Here is a 14391-nt window from a genome sequence, read left to right on the forward strand (position 1 = left end):
TGTCCTTCAGACTCCAAAATTCAAGTCCCAAGGTAGCTCATATAGATATAGATTAAATACTTACAGAGAGGATGCACGCGGCTCAACAGACAGGCAATTTGGTCAAATTGCTCGCATGAGGTCCACCGGCGCGGCGAAATGCTCCGTATTAATAAATGTCTGACGCCGGAGCATATGAGGTTGGTCTCATGCTTGCTGGCCTCTCCAAGAGCTGTCTGCGACGTCGTGAGGACAAGGTTAGGCCCGGCGAAGGCCGGCGAGACAAGGTTAGCTTCTTCTGTCACCATTGCCGGTTTCTTCAGCAGTCGAAAGTTGCCGCATTTGTTCATCGATTTTTCATACCATTGTCAGATTCTTTGTAGACAAGATGCAGGTACCGCCCAACTGAAAGTTTTAAGTTGCAATGTAGCGTTTTGGTACATTTCGCATACAGTCGGTACTTAGGGGCCGGTGCCACCACCCCTTGCCTCCGCCCTGTTTGGCTTAGGCCAGGCCTGGCGTGGGCGACCTTACCCGCTTTATCAGCCTTCCCATAGTGTTGGCGTCTCTGTTGCATGGCCAAAAGGGAGTGGGGCAGGAACCCAGCAGGGATGGTGTCCCAAGCCGCGCCACCCAAGTGAACTGAACACCTGTCGTCTTCTCCGTTTTGGTTCCCCTGGAGCCCCAGATTAGAAATACACGCGAACCGAAGCCGCTCGCTCCTGCCAAACAACGACTCTTGCGCGAGGAATACGGGTCGCAAAGAGAATAACATCTGGAAGGAGCAATGACGGCCGTGGTAAATAAGGTAGACAAATGGAAAGTGGACAGAAAAGTCCGGAAGGAGCATCTTTGGATCGCCTACTAATCCGACAGGACCTCAGGACCTACTGCGTGGGTTGGCAAGTGCGCCTATGTACTGCGTACGTTCAGCAAGGAACGATGAAAACGAGACACGATCGCCAAGATTGCGTAAAAAGGGGAAGCTTTCCTTGTTAGCGCCCGTTTTGGTGTGGCACCGCCTGTGGCCCAGTCAACTAACTCCTTGAGTGATTGTTCCCTCCAAGTGACAGGAAACAGAAGGGACACCTTGCCCCCGGCCCTTGTAGTACGCCTTGAGCGGTCCTACGCCATACTTAACTTCTCCACGTCCGCAACTTTCCACCCTGTTTTTATCCTCCTTCATCCCAACCTTGTTCTTTACTTTCTCTTTTCTATTCACTGCTTTCTTTGTGATTCGCATTTCTATTGCTTCTCGTTCTTTCTTTCCACAAACGTGAGTTTCGCTTATTTTCTATTCCTGTATTTCTTGCTTTGCTCTGGATGACCTCACTCCGCTTGTCCCGGCGATGCTCTGATCCATCTCCCCAGCCTCGAGGATTTACGTCGCATCTGCATCCACACTGCTCACCTACCTCGGCTACTTGCTAACCAGATCCAGCACAACCACACAGACACAATGAAGTACTCCAAGTCTTTGATAATGGCCCTTGTGGCCTTCGGCTCGACCCTCGTCGCCGGTGCCGACGTCTCAGACGTTCACCAACTCAAGACCGACACCTTTGAGGAGTTTGTCAAGAGCAACGAGATTGTCCTTGCCGAGTTCTTTGCCCCGTGGTGCGGCCACTGCAAGGCTCTGGCTCCCGAGTACGAGGAGGCTGCCACGACCCTCAAAGAGAAGAACATCAAGCTGGCCAAGATCGACTGCACAGAGGAGGCCGACCTCTGCCAACAGTACGGTGTCGAAGGCTACCCGACACTCAAGATCTTCCGCGGCACCGACAACATCAGCGCCTACAAGGGCCAGCGCAAGGCTGCTGCCATTACTTCGTACATGATCAAGCAGTCGCTGCCCGCCGTCTCGACCGTCACCAAGGACAACCTCGACGAGTTCAAGAAGGCCGACAAGGTCGTCCTGGTCGCCTACCTCAAGGCCGATGACAAGGCCTCCAACGAGACCTTCACCAAGGTCGCCGAGAAGCTCCGCGACAACTACCCCTTCGGTGCCAGCAGCGATGCTGAGCTCGCCGAGGCTGAGGGCATCACCGTGCCGTCCATCGTCCTGTACAAGGACTTTGACGATGGCAAGGCTGTCTTCTCCGAGAAGTTTGACGACGCGGCGATTGAGAAGTTCGCCAAGACGGCCGCCACCCCGCTGATCGGCGAGGTCGGCCCCGAGACATACTCCGACTACATGTCGGCAGGCATCCCCCTGGCGTACATCTTTGCCGAGACCGCCGAGGAGCGCAAGGAGCTGGCTGATGAGTTGAAGCCCATTGCCGAGGCTCACCGTGGTGTCGTCAACTTCGCGACGATTGACGCCAAGGCTTTCGGTGCGCACGCCGGCAACCTGAACCTGCCCACGGACAAGTTCCCCTCGTTCGCCATCCAGGAGACGGTCAAGAACCAGAAGTTCCCCTTTGACATTGAGGCCAAGATCACCAAGGACGCGATCAAGAAGTTTGTCGACGACTTTGTCGCCGGCAAGGTCGAGCCCAGCATCAAGTCGGAGCCGATCCCCGAGAAGCAGGAGGGTGTTACCATTGTTGTGGCCAAGAACTACAACGACATTGTCCTGGACGACACCAAGGATGTCCTGCTCGAATTCTACGCACCGTGGTGCGGTCACTGCAAGGCCCTGGCGCCCAAGTACGACGACCTGGCTGCGCAGTACGCTGCGTCCGAGTTCAAGGACAAGGTCGTCATTGCCAAGGTGGACGCCACGGCCAACGATGTGCCGGACGAGATCCAGGGCTTCCCGACCATCAAGCTGTTCCCCGCTGGCAGCAAGGACGAGCCCATCACCTACTCGGGCTCGCGCACGGTCGAGGATCTGATCAAGTTCATCAAGGACAACGGCAAGTACGAGGCCGAGCCCGGCCCGGTCGCCGAGGATGACGTTTCGGAGAGCAGCGCGACGTCGGCTTCTTCGTCGACCAAGACGGAGGAGGCGAAGGAGGAGAAGAGCAAGCACGACGAGCTGTAGATTCGCTCCCAGCCGATTCTGCGACGACGTGTTTGTTTTCTTGTTTGCTTCCTATTCCCCCCTGTACGATGTTCTACGAAAAAGTTTAAGAGACCCTTACATTCGAAAACTATGCAATTGTAACACAACAAAAATGAAACACGACGACCACCTCTGGCGTGGGAGATGGTCTGTTACGACAGAATGGGAGGAGGAGGAGCGGCTCAGGTTCATTTTGCCTCGTCAAGCATTGTTATTAAAATTGTTTGTTCATGTCTGTGTCCCGGACCAGAGAGAAAGAAACGAGAAGATACAATTTGGGTTATCTTAGTTCTCCCGTGTTGTTCTTAATTTATGCGTTTTGAATTCAATCTAGACTGCGTTTGTCTGTTTGTCTAAGGAGGCGACAGGGCGTATGTTTTTACTCCTAAATTTTCGAGTCAAATTATGCTGCTCGATGCAGTATGTCGTTCCGTCGTAATTACTTTGAATTGTGTCTTGTTTTTGCCGTAGATACTGCGTGCACGAAATACTACATATTCTGCCGACTTACACCGCCCAGTTCAGGAAACACACGCTATAGCGTAAGGAACAGGCGCTGGCTGAGCTTCCTGGCCTTTCCCGCGACAGTGAGCGAGCTAAATCCAATGTTTGCCGTTCTGAACCGAACGTCGACTTCGAACACGCAACCAACACCCACACAACCGATTTCGAAGCCACGCGGCCCGACGACAGCGACGACACAGTAGCTTTTCTTGCCGCGCTTACTTGACTTGCCAACGCATCCGATTGCTTCCTTCATTGCGCTGCGCCGCGCCAACTTGTCGTCGGACGGACCACTCCTCACGATTTTCGGTCTTGGAACTTCCATCTTCTTCAATCTTACTATCCTCCCACCCAACACCATGGCTTCAAGAACAATGCTCCTGCGCTCCGTGTCGCGCGCGACTACGTCGCCTGTCTCGATCGCCTCTGCGACACCGGCGCGTAGCTTTCAGACCTCAGCCCGGCGGCTGGCCGAGGCACCGCTGACTGCACGCAAGCCAGTCGGCGCGTTCCGTGGAGGGTAAGCTCGCTCCCGGTGCCATGCTCGCTCTGGCCTACGAATGCTAACGGTGCAGTCTCTTCGGCTTCCTTCTCGGCGCGACGCTGACGGGTGCGGGCGTGTACTACTACGTGCTCACGGAATACAAAGCGTCCAACGACCAGCTGACGGAAGACATTTACGTGCGTGCCTGCATATAAGACTTTCCCTCTCTGTCAATCGTCTCGTTTTTGGTCCCCGTCTTTGCCCTACTTTTGCAGTCTATTTTGCGATTCGGCTCCTCTCCTCCTTCTCCATTCTCGGAATACCGGACTCCAAGCGGAACCCTCCTGGAAATCAAGTGGTTTGGTCTTCCTCGTTTCTCTCCTTTCTCTCCTCCGAATTCCTCATATACACCGCGCATTGCCCTGTGGCGTAAAGTCTCCTACTGCGAGTTCCTACAGAATCTCCCCCTCTCCTTGTCCGATCGTCGTCCTTCATCCTTGGTCACTCTCCGTTTGTTATTCCCGGCTAACCGTATTCCTCTCAACAGACCCTGCAAAGGGCCACGCAGCAGCTCAGCACCCACCTGGCGACGCTCGAGGACAAGGTCCAGAAGAAATGAGACTACCTCTCGGCTTGTAGGAACGGACTTGGTTACGTACAGCAACGCCTTGGTATCACGAATGCGGCTGTGGTCTAATTTTGGCGGTCAAGGGCTCGTCCAAGCAGATTGTGCATGGGATGGCAAAGCGAGCGCAAGGCTATCGTCTTAGACGTCTGTATAGTACTATTTTCATTCAAAAATATTCTGCATTTACATGAGTTTCCTGCATGTCTGAGTGAAATTGTCGAGCGTACATTTTATTATGTATTTTACGTTGTAGGCGGAAGGGCGACCTCTAGCCTCAGCGAATTAGCAGCTGTTTAGTCGCCACTCCACAGCGCTGATCAAGTACGCGGCTGACCACAATAAACGGAAGGGACCACCTATAAATTTCCAGACTATGACTTCTACCCCAAATTTATCTCTCTCACCAACAACGACGACTTTTTGACGACAAATCTCCATCCTCTTCACCCTTACCCGACGACTCGACCCGTCCCACGAACGCGCCCATGGACAACTTCGGCGTCGTCGAGATCGCCAGCCAACGCCGCGCTGTGGCGCCCGGCTGGGCCTACGTGCCGGAAAACAGCAGCCGCAATATACCGCCAGGGATGGCTGCCACCATGGCCGCCGCCGGTGCAAACTATACAGGCGGCGGTGCCTTTGGCGCAGCAGCAGCCGGTGCAGCCGGTGCAGGAGCAGGTGCGGCCGGCGGCGGTGTGGCTAAGAACTCACGCAAGCGCTCGACACGCAACCAAGGCGGCGCCGCTGCCGGCGGCGCAGGCTCGTCTGTCGCGCTCTTTTCGCATCTTACGTCGCGCCAGGAAGCCAAGCTACGCAAGGAGCTCGAGCTTCTAGACCGTGATGGCGGTTCGGCAGCTGGAAGCAGTGGTGGGCGTGACAACCAGATCCCGGTCCCGGCCAAGGCGGTCAAGGCGCAGAACAAGTACACGCCGAATGTGCGCAAGATCCTGGCGTCGCAAAAGTCGTTTGCCAACCATCTCGACGACTTCAACGCGCTCACGGCGCTGCACGAGGCGAACCCACACCTGTATCATAACCACAATCACAACCATAGCCACGGACACAACAGCGACACACCGAGCGGCGGGCGCGGCGCCGCGGCATCAGGGGCGGTTGCGACCGCCACGCCAAGCAAGAACAGCAGCAGCAGCAGCAGGCGGCCGGCGGCAAAAAAGGACACAAAGAAAGACACAAGACGCGGCGGCTCGGCAGCAGCACGGCGGTCCACCTCGGCGGCAACCCCAACACCCTCGTCCGCTGACACGCCGATGGCCGATGCTCCAGGAACACCCGACGCGGCGGGCCATGCAGACGGTATGGCTGCGCAGGAGGCCGCACAACAGACGACCCGTCCCGCCTCCTCTATACTCCTCCCTTACACAGGACCCCGGCCGCCTGCACATCCCCTCGACAACGACCCGCTCCTTGTCAGCAATATGCCGCCACTGCCCACGGACGACGAGCTGCGCAGCCTCGTGCAAGGTCCGCCACTGACGTACCCCGAAGCGCGTGCCGACTTTGTCGACGACAACGACGATGGCAGCACCGGACGGCGCTACCCGACGCGCGTGTTTTGCGAGATCTGCGGCTACTGGGGCCGCGTCAAGTGCACAAAGTGCGGCACGCCCGTGTGTGCCCTGGACTGTCTGGAGCTGCACCGGGACGAGTGCATGACGCGGTATGGGCTGTAGGGATAGGTTGTGTGCAGACGGGACGATGGTCACATTTTCATGGCGTTTGGGACACACATTGTAGGCAGTTGAAAAAACGAGATACCCATAGCATTTGTCAGAGCCTCTATATAACAGAACCCGTTTACCGGATTCAACTTCTTTTGTCGCTCGTTTATCGTATCACATTCCTTTCCGCTGCCCACAGACTCCACATACGCCACAGTCGCCAGCATTGAGGAACCGCACGCCTTGGCTCTGTCGACACGTGGCGCTCTGGCAGTGCCATGCACCCGGGACGGCATCGGCATGCAAAACATGACCGCACACGGTGCACGTAATGGCCTGTTCACTGTTGGCAAAGCTACACACTGGGCAGGCTCCAGTTGCGAGCGGAGTAGCAGGCGGGGCGGCAGGTGTTGATGTTGGCGATGGCCGCGTCACCGTGGCGCGGCCTACGTGCGGAATCTGAGAGAAGGGTACTTCCTGTCGCTCGTCCTTGGCCGTCTCTTGTTTCGGAGTCTTGCTTGGTATGCGAGATGCGGACGCTGCTGCAGCCGTGGACGATGTGGGCTGCGGTTTGCTTTGAGATTTCGCCACCTTCTGCGCGTTGTCGCTACCGCCCCAACGACCCGCTTGCAGCAGCTCTCGCAATTCTCGTTTGGCATCAGAGTCGTCTTCTCCGTCTTCGCCCTCACACACGCGCACCATGCTGCCTCCGCTGCCGTCTAGCATCCGTTTGCCGTCAATGTCGACGGCGTCCGGGCCGGCAAGGGTTGGCTGGTCGGGATCCGCTTCATATTCCACCACGTCACTATCACCGTCGCTGTCCGTTGCGACGTCCATTTCGTATCCGTCTTCTTCTCGTTTGATCGCCTCGATCTCGTCCACGTTTTCCGCCACTGCCTCCTCTTTCTTTGCCGTTGCGTTCTGCTCAAACCGGGCCAAGGCTGCGGCTGCCCGCAACTCGCGGCCACGTTTGCTGACAGCCACACGCGGTTTTGTGGCCAGCCGTTTCTGCTCCGTCTTTGTCGTTCCTGCAAGGGTTCTTGCTGTCGTCTCCTTTTGCATGCCCACTTTACCACTACCAACACTCAGAGTCGTCTGTTTGCCCAAAGCTGGAGCCTTGCTTGGACTGCTACTCCCCGTTCCCCGCGCATCTAGCTTCGCCCGCTCCTCCAGGTCGTCGCCCAGCGCCACCCCGTTCACGCCAAACTTGCGTCGTATGCGCCGGTCCTCGCGCTCTCGGTACGTGAGTGTCGGCTTGACTTTGCGCTTGCGGCCCCTGCGTGACTGGTACGTTCCGCCGCAGAGGTGCTCGAGCAGCACGCCATCGTCACCGCCGTCCCCCGGCAGCGCCACATTGCGCTCATACATTGGGGGCCCCCCATCGGCCGCCGTGCCCAGCTTGGCGCCTCGGCCCCAGATGCCCTCGCCCACGTACCGGTCCGCCCACAGTCGCCGCATCTGCGCTGCAAAGGCGTCCCGGACGCTCCAAAACGCACGCGAGTGGTTCATCTGCCGGCAGTGCGCGAGCTCGTGCATCATGACCATCTGGACGTACTGGAAGGGCAGCCAACGGCGGGATCCGTGAGCCTTGAGCACGAGCTGAATGACCTCCCCGGCGTTGAAGTTGCGCCCGACAAACTCGCGGTTGGGTTCGTACTCTTCAAGCGTCATAACGGTGAGGTGATGCTCGCGCATAATGGGGACTACCTTGTCAGCGACGGACAACAATACAACAAATAGAAAGGGAAAACAAGAAACGTCCAAGACAACGTACCACATTGAGCTGCAATGCGCTCGAGAAACTGGCGCGCAACCTCTTCATCGGGCCCCTTGAGCGGCTTGATAAAGACAATGTGCGGATTGGGCTGCGAACGCCGGGCGTTGATCCTCTGGATGCCGACCGGCATGGTTGTGGTCCTGTGGATGCTGTATGAAGGGACCAGAATACAGAATTTTGTAGCTTTGGTTTTTGGTTTTTGGTTTATGTTAAAAGGTTTCACTACCATATCCAACGAAGGCAACCACGCGGTCTCTGTCGCGCTGGTGGCGATCCCCGCAACGCCTGAGCACGTGCTACCACTTAACGGCGCGTGCACCATAGGAGCACCCGCTGCCGCTATAATTTACAGCACATTGCCGCTATATTCTGGCCTCAGGGCATTCCCCGAAGCACTCGTCCACAAAACCCAACTCTGTATTCCAGTATATTTTGTAAATATCCAAGTTGTATTGGCGGTCTCCGTACTTCATATACGCTCCTCTATCTCCTCCGCGCTCCGCCACCGCCGCCGCCTCTGCCGCCACCACCCTCGCGGTCGGCCAGGGACACCACCTCGCCAATGCCGGCCGCCTCCTGCTCGTCCTCGAGGGCAGTGATCTCCTCGCGGCAGTCCCACCACTTCTCCTCGCTAAGCTCAAAGGCCTTGGTCTTAATCTCCTTGACCAGCATCGACTCCACCTTGATGTTCTTCCACCGCAGCTGCGTCATGAGGATCTCTTGCCACTCGTTGGACGTGCGGTTGAAGAAGTCTCGCCGCGATTCAAACGGCCGCGGGTGTGGCAGGCCGTCATCGACTGGTGCGTCGGCCTCGGTGGCTTCGGTGTCGTCCGAGTCGGCCACAGACGCCGACGACGACGACGCGGCCGGTGACTCCGCGTCAGCCGTAGACGCCGTGTCCGACGCGGCGACTGCGCCCTTGTTCTTGTTCCGCGTGCTGGGCGTAAACTTCTTGGGCGCTGGATCGTCCTCCATGTCGACGTCCTCGTCTTCCTCGTCTTCCTCGTCGTCCTCGTACTCGTCCTCGTCTTCGTCGTCGTCTTCGTCTTCCGACTCGTACCACGCATCGTCCATTGGCCGGCTAAACACCTCCTTGCAGCCATCCATCTTGCCCAGGTCCACAGCGTGCATGTCGTCAAACGTAAACTCGCGGTCGTCCTTTTCGTACGTGCCGCCGTACATGTAGAGCACATCACCCTGCACGGCCAGCAGTGAGTTGAACCGTGCGTGCGGCATCTCCATCGACACGGGCATCTGCCGCGCCGGCGACTTTTCTTCGTCTTCGGCCGCCTTCTTGTCAAGCTCCATGGCGTCGTCGTCGCTACCGTCGTCGCCGTCCTTCTTGCTCGTCGCCTCCAGCGCCGCCAGCTGTTTCAGGAGCTCTTCCTCGTTGGCCGCCGCACGGTTACGCCGGCCGACACGCTGCTCGCCGCCACCGCCCGTCGCCTTCTTGGCTGCTGTCCGTGGCTTGCGCAGCGCCAGTGGGAAGAACCGGTTGCGCTCAATGTTCCACGCAAAGAGCTGGTTGAAGAACTCGCTGTCGAGACCCTCGTCGCTCTCCTCGACGTCATGCACGCCGCCAAACAGGATGCCGCGCCCGCGATGGTACGCCATTGTGGCACCCGCCCGCGTCGGGTTGGGCGCATTGGCCGGCTTCTTGCGCCGCTCCCAGCGCACAACAGGCGCGGTCCCGGGTGCGTCCGTGGCCGGTGGTGGCGTAATCCGCAGGTAATAGCAGTCCTGGTGCACGACTGCCTTCATGGCGTTCCGTCCGCCGCCGCCGCCGCCTCCTTGTTTGCCGCCGCCGCCTGGCTGACTGGCTGCCCTGACGCGCGAAAACCCGCCGTACAGCACGGCACCCTGCTCATGCGGCAGCAGCGTAAACGACGACCGTGCGTCGGGCTTGAGCTGAGCCGGCGGCAGGGCCGGGTTAAACCAGACGAAATTGGCCGTGTCGTAGAGCCACAGGTCCGCCAGGTACCGCGTCTGGTTGGCCGTGTCCTGGAAGCCGCCAAACAGCACAATGTAGTTCTTGAAGTACGTCATGCGGTGCCCACTGCGCGCCGGCGGCGACTTTCCCTTGGTATCGAGCCGCGTCCACTCGCGTGCCGCCGGGTCCAGCCGCCAAAAGTCATTGTAGTGGTAGAATGTGCCCTGCTTGGGCGAGCTGAACTCGCCGCCAAACAAAAACACCGAGCTGCTCAGGTTGCCGCCGCGGCACCACGCGTGGCCCGACCGCGGCAGCGGCGTGTTGGGCGACGTCACCGTGCGCCACTCGTCGCGGTCAATGTAGTAGATGTGCAGGTCGTTGAAGAACGTCGCCAGTGCGCCGTTAAAATACTCGCCGCCAAACAGCAGCAGCTGGTTGGCATTGGCTGGCGATGCCAGGAAGCTGGCCGCCGCCCGCGCCCGCGGCGGGCCGTCTGCGACCGTCTCGGTCACCTTGAGGAACAGCTCCTGCTGCCGCCTGTACTCCTCGAGCACCTGGTCGAGGTCGACATCCTCAGCATCGCTGCCGTCCTGCTGCTTGGCGTCCTTGACCTTGGCCTTCTTCGCTGCCTTCTTCTCCTGTTTCTGCTTCTTCTCCGCCGCCTTGGCCTTCTTGCCGTCGCTCTTGGACTTCTTGTCCTTGGCCATTGTCAAGCAAGATGAGTGTAGCCCGCACGCAACCCTATGGCGGTATCTTTGTCGATTTACAGTGTTGTATGTCGTCAAAGGCGATGAAAGTGGATTCGGGTTTTTTCAAGCATGTGGGGCAAATTCTTGTCGCTTGGGCAATGACTGCCTTCGGCGGCCGTAAAGAGCTGGGCCTGGCAACGTCAGTCCTCCGTCCTCCTTTCCTAGTTGGTGGTTTGAAATGGAGATTGCATTGCGTGTGATTTATTGTAAATCTGTGTTGGGTCGATTTTGGGCCTTTTGTTATGAACTTCTTATAATCGGTTTGGGAGGATTTGACAAGGGAAGGAGTTGCCGTCAACTGGCAATTAGCTCTTTGCCCTCACTAGCACACATGTCCTGAGATAATCGGTATCCCACGCTCTAAGTATAACGAGCTGCGAGGACAAACTCTCGTAACTAAAGCTAAAGTAAGAAATTGGAGCCTTGCCATTCTTTCTTCCTTTTCTGGATTTATTTCTTCTCTCTCAGCCATCTTTTCTTAAAAATAAATAAATTGAAAACCAATCGTTTCGATCACAATAATCACAACAATCACAAACATCACAAACATCATTACATTTTACTTCTTTGTTCATTTTTAGAGTATAGATGTATCTCAAACGCCGCGAGCCGCAGTGACACGCCTTGCTGATTTATAGACGCTCTGTGCGGCTCACAGCCTGGCTGCGAGCTACTTGCTGTAGCCGTTCTCGCGCAGCCAGCCGGCAATGTCCTCGCCATCGCGCTGGACCCATGCAATCTTGGACCGGATGCCGTCCAGGCTCTGTGCCAGCGCCTGGTCGTAGCCCTTGGTGTTCTTGTCCGCGAAGAAGGCCTCGACGCGCGCAATCTGCTCCTGCCGCGAGAAGCTGGACGTCATGATGCTGACCATCGAGCCGAGCATCGACAGGCCAGGCGGCAGGCGCTTGTACAGATCGTCCCAGTTCTCCGTCATCCACGTAAACAGGGCCTCAATACCGGTGGGATGGCCGCGCAAGCCAGAGGCCGGCATGTAGATGTCCTGGTCCTTGACCTCCTTGCTGCTCAGCAGCTCCAGTGTGCGCTTGATGAGCTCAGGGTCCTTTGCACGGCCCAGGCTGCGCAAAGCCGTGTTTCGTTCGTCGCTGTTCTGAGAGGTACGCCAGAAGTTCAGAACGGCATCGTACTGTGGGTTCTTGTTAGCGTGTGTCCATGTAAGCAGGGAGTGCGTTGCATGTCATTCTACTCATCGTACCTCATCCTTGCCACCGTATTTCAGCGCCATGCCAAACACGCTGCCGCGGATGTTGGGGTGGATGGCCAGGGTGTCGCCTGCCATGAAGCGGTTGAACATGTCCTTGGCGGCCGCGATGACGGTCTTGTCGCCGTTCAGACCGGCGCTGCCAAACAGCATCGACTTGAACTGCTGCTCAATATGGCCGTCCGAGTCGGAGAACGTCCAGCCGAGCTTGTGGGCCTTTGCACTGACGAGGTCGCGTTGGAACGCCTCGAGGCTGTCACGGATCGCGGCATCCTCAAAGATCCAGGCGCTCTGCACAACCGAGAGCCGCGAAATGATCTCGTTCCAAACAACAAAGTCCGACTCCTCGTTGAAGGACTTGAGAAGGCTAAGAACGCCTGACGTTTTCTGGTAGCCGGAGATGGCCAGTGCACCGGCGTCGGCAATCATACCAGCACGGTCCTCCACCGTCAGCAGACCCTCCTTGGCGGCCTCGCCGAGCTTGGCAAGACGCTCGGGCGAGTACGACGTGCGGAACAGGCTCGTGTGATTGGCGTTGAGCTTGAAGAAATCCTTGCTCGACACCTTGAAATCGGCCTCGCGCGTGTTCAAGATGGGCTCCTCGTCAACGCCCTCCTTGGTGCGGATGCCGAGAAGGACAGGGTAGAGAACCTGGTCCTCCTCCGGCTTGACGTCACCTGTGCGCAGGAAGCGGTTCTGCTTGAGGTGGATGGCGTCGTCCTTCTCGGTGACGGTGACGACGGGGTAGCCGACGTTCTTGGTCCAGACCGTCATGACCTCGTCCACAGGCTTGCCGCTGGCCTCGGCCAGGGACGCCCAAAGGTCACCCGTCTGCGTGTTGCCATAGCTGTGCTTCTTCAGGTACAGGCGGACGCCCTCGAGGAAGGCGTCCTCGCCTATGTACGTGGAAATCATGCGCAGAACACAAGAGCCCTTGAAGTACGAGATGGCGTCGAAGATTTGGTTGATCTCGTCGGCGCGCTTCACAGGAACTTCGATGGGGTGGCTGCTGCGCAGGGAGTCGAGAGACAGGGCACCCTGGAGCGTGTCGCTGACGTACGACTCCCAGACCTTCCACTCGGGGAAGAAGACGTTGCACGAGTACCACGAGGCCCAGGTAGCAAAACCCTCGTTCAGCCAAAGACCATCCCACCAATCCATGGTGACCAGGTTGCCGAACCATTGGTGGGCGAGCTCATGCTGAACAACCTCGGCGACGCGCTCCTTGGTGGCGGCACCGCTGGTCTTCTCGTCCAGCAGGAGGTCGACAACACGGTAGGTGACGAGACCCCAGTTCTCCATGGCGCCCTGGGCGAAATCAGGAATGGCAATCTGGTCCATCTTCGGCAGCGGGAAGTCAATGCCAAAGACTTTCTCGTAAAAGGCGAGCGTGCGGGCCGCTAGGTCGAGCGAGAAGCGGCCGCTTTCCACGTTCTGGCCGGCCGGGGCGTACACGCGCACGGGCACACGGAAGTCGTTGGATTCAATGTAGTTGAGCTCGCCGATGACGAACGCAACGAGATACGTCGACATCTGCGGGGACACGTTGAACTTGACGGCCTTCTTGGCACCGCCGCTGATCTTGGACTGAATCTCCGTCTCAGACGCAACGTCCATGTTGCTCAGGCACGTCAGGTGCTTGTCGGCAATCAGGGTGACAGCGAAGGTGGCCTTCAGGGAGGGCTCGTCGAAGCAGGGGAAAGCGCGGCGGGCGTCCGTGGGCTCCATCTGGCTGACGGCCATGATGCCGTTGCTGCCGTCGGCCTTCTTGAAGGTAGAGCGGTAGAAACCAGCCATCTTGTCGTTGAGCTGGCCGGTGAAGGACAGTTCGAGCTGGGCCTTGGTGCCCTTGGCGAGGCTGCCATCGAAATCGATCTTGGTCGTTTGTGTGTCTTCGGTATATGAGACAGACGGCGACGAGCTGAGAACAGCACCATCGCCGCTGACCTTGACACTGTGCACGTCGATCTCCAGGGTGTGCAGGGAGACGGAACTGGTGTCCTTGACGACGTCGAGGTCGATGATGACAGTGCCCTCAAAGGTAAACTTGTCAAAGTCGGGCTCAAGGGTGACGTTGTAATGCTTGGGGACGACATCCGCCGGCAGCAGCTCGCGGCCCAAGTTCACGGCGGTCGCATTGCCGTCGGCTCCAGAGTGGCGACACATGGCGTGGCGACGGTGTGAACAGTAACGGACAGAAGTCAAAGGTTGAAGGCGCGAGACGGGGTGCCGATGCGAGGAACGAATGGATGACGGCTGCGACGTATGTAGAGGTCTCAACTGCTTGTGGTGACGCAAAGATGGAGATGGGCAGAACGCGGCAGACGAACAATGGCTTTGTAGCAGTTAGCGGCGTTGGTCCAAGTTGGCTTCTTCAACTGTTGGTGGCTTGTTGGAACCAGACTGTCGGCGCCTCGGTCCTGAGCGGTGGGGGA

At 57.9% G+C, this 14391-nt stretch overlaps 7 protein-coding genes across 7 annotated transcripts; 3 read left to right on the top strand and 4 right to left on the bottom strand.

The window, feature by feature from the left end:
• Positions 1-1438: 1438 nt before the first annotated feature.
• Positions 1439-2965, top strand: SPSK_03315 (protein disulfide-isomerase A1; the record flags this gene model as incomplete). The annotated part of the gene is made up of 1 exon (XM_016730153.1): positions 1439-2965. One exon carries the CDS (start codon positions 1439-1441, stop codon positions 2963-2965), a length of 1527 nt encoding a protein of 508 aa, XP_016585224.1.
• Positions 2966-3521: 556 nt separating this feature from the next.
• SPSK_03773 (uncharacterized protein) lies at positions 3522-3815 on the bottom strand (the record flags this gene model as incomplete). The annotated part of the gene is made up of 1 exon (XM_016730607.1): positions 3522-3815. One exon carries the CDS (start codon positions 3813-3815, stop codon positions 3522-3524), a length of 294 nt encoding a protein of 97 aa, XP_016585225.1.
• Positions 3816-3849: 34 nt separating this feature from the next.
• On the top strand, positions 3850-4593 carry SPSK_03607 (uncharacterized protein; the record flags this gene model as incomplete). Its single annotated transcript, XM_016730444.1, has 3 exons — positions 3850-4010; positions 4066-4171; positions 4522-4593. The coding sequence occupies 3 exons, from the start codon at positions 3850-3852 to the stop codon at positions 4591-4593; spliced, it is 339 nt and encodes a 112-aa protein (XP_016585226.1).
• Positions 4594-5087: 494 nt separating this feature from the next.
• Positions 5088-6293, top strand: SPSK_10512 (hit finger domain protein; the record flags this gene model as incomplete). The annotated part of the gene is made up of 1 exon (XM_016736896.1): positions 5088-6293. One exon carries the CDS (start codon positions 5088-5090, stop codon positions 6291-6293), a length of 1206 nt encoding a protein of 401 aa, XP_016585227.1.
• Positions 6294-6455: 162 nt separating this feature from the next.
• On the bottom strand, positions 6456-8188 carry SPSK_10511 (WLM domain-containing protein; the record flags this gene model as incomplete). Its single annotated transcript, XM_016736895.1, has 2 exons — positions 6456-7984; positions 8056-8188. The coding sequence occupies 2 exons, from the start codon at positions 8186-8188 to the stop codon at positions 6456-6458; spliced, it is 1662 nt and encodes a 553-aa protein (XP_016585228.1).
• A 353-nt stretch (positions 8189-8541) lies between these two features.
• On the bottom strand, positions 8542-10695 carry SPSK_03131 (Kelch repeats protein; the record flags this gene model as incomplete). The annotated part of the gene is made up of 1 exon (XM_016729972.1): positions 8542-10695. The coding sequence occupies one exon, from the start codon at positions 10693-10695 to the stop codon at positions 8542-8544; it is 2154 nt and encodes a 717-aa protein (XP_016585229.1).
• A 712-nt stretch (positions 10696-11407) lies between these two features.
• On the bottom strand, positions 11408-14122 carry SPSK_03043 (aminopeptidase 2; the record flags this gene model as incomplete). Its single annotated transcript, XM_016729887.1, has 2 exons — positions 11408-11881; positions 11951-14122. The coding sequence occupies 2 exons, from the start codon at positions 14120-14122 to the stop codon at positions 11408-11410; spliced, it is 2646 nt and encodes an 881-aa protein (XP_016585230.1).
• Between the last annotated feature and the right edge of the window lie 269 nt (positions 14123-14391).

Source organism: Sporothrix schenckii (assembly GCF_000961545.1).
Source record: "Sporothrix schenckii 1099-18 chromosome Unknown Cont47, whole genome shotgun sequence".
In the NCBI taxonomy this organism is placed as follows: Eukaryota; Fungi; Ascomycota; class Sordariomycetes; order Ophiostomatales; family Ophiostomataceae; genus Sporothrix; species Sporothrix schenckii.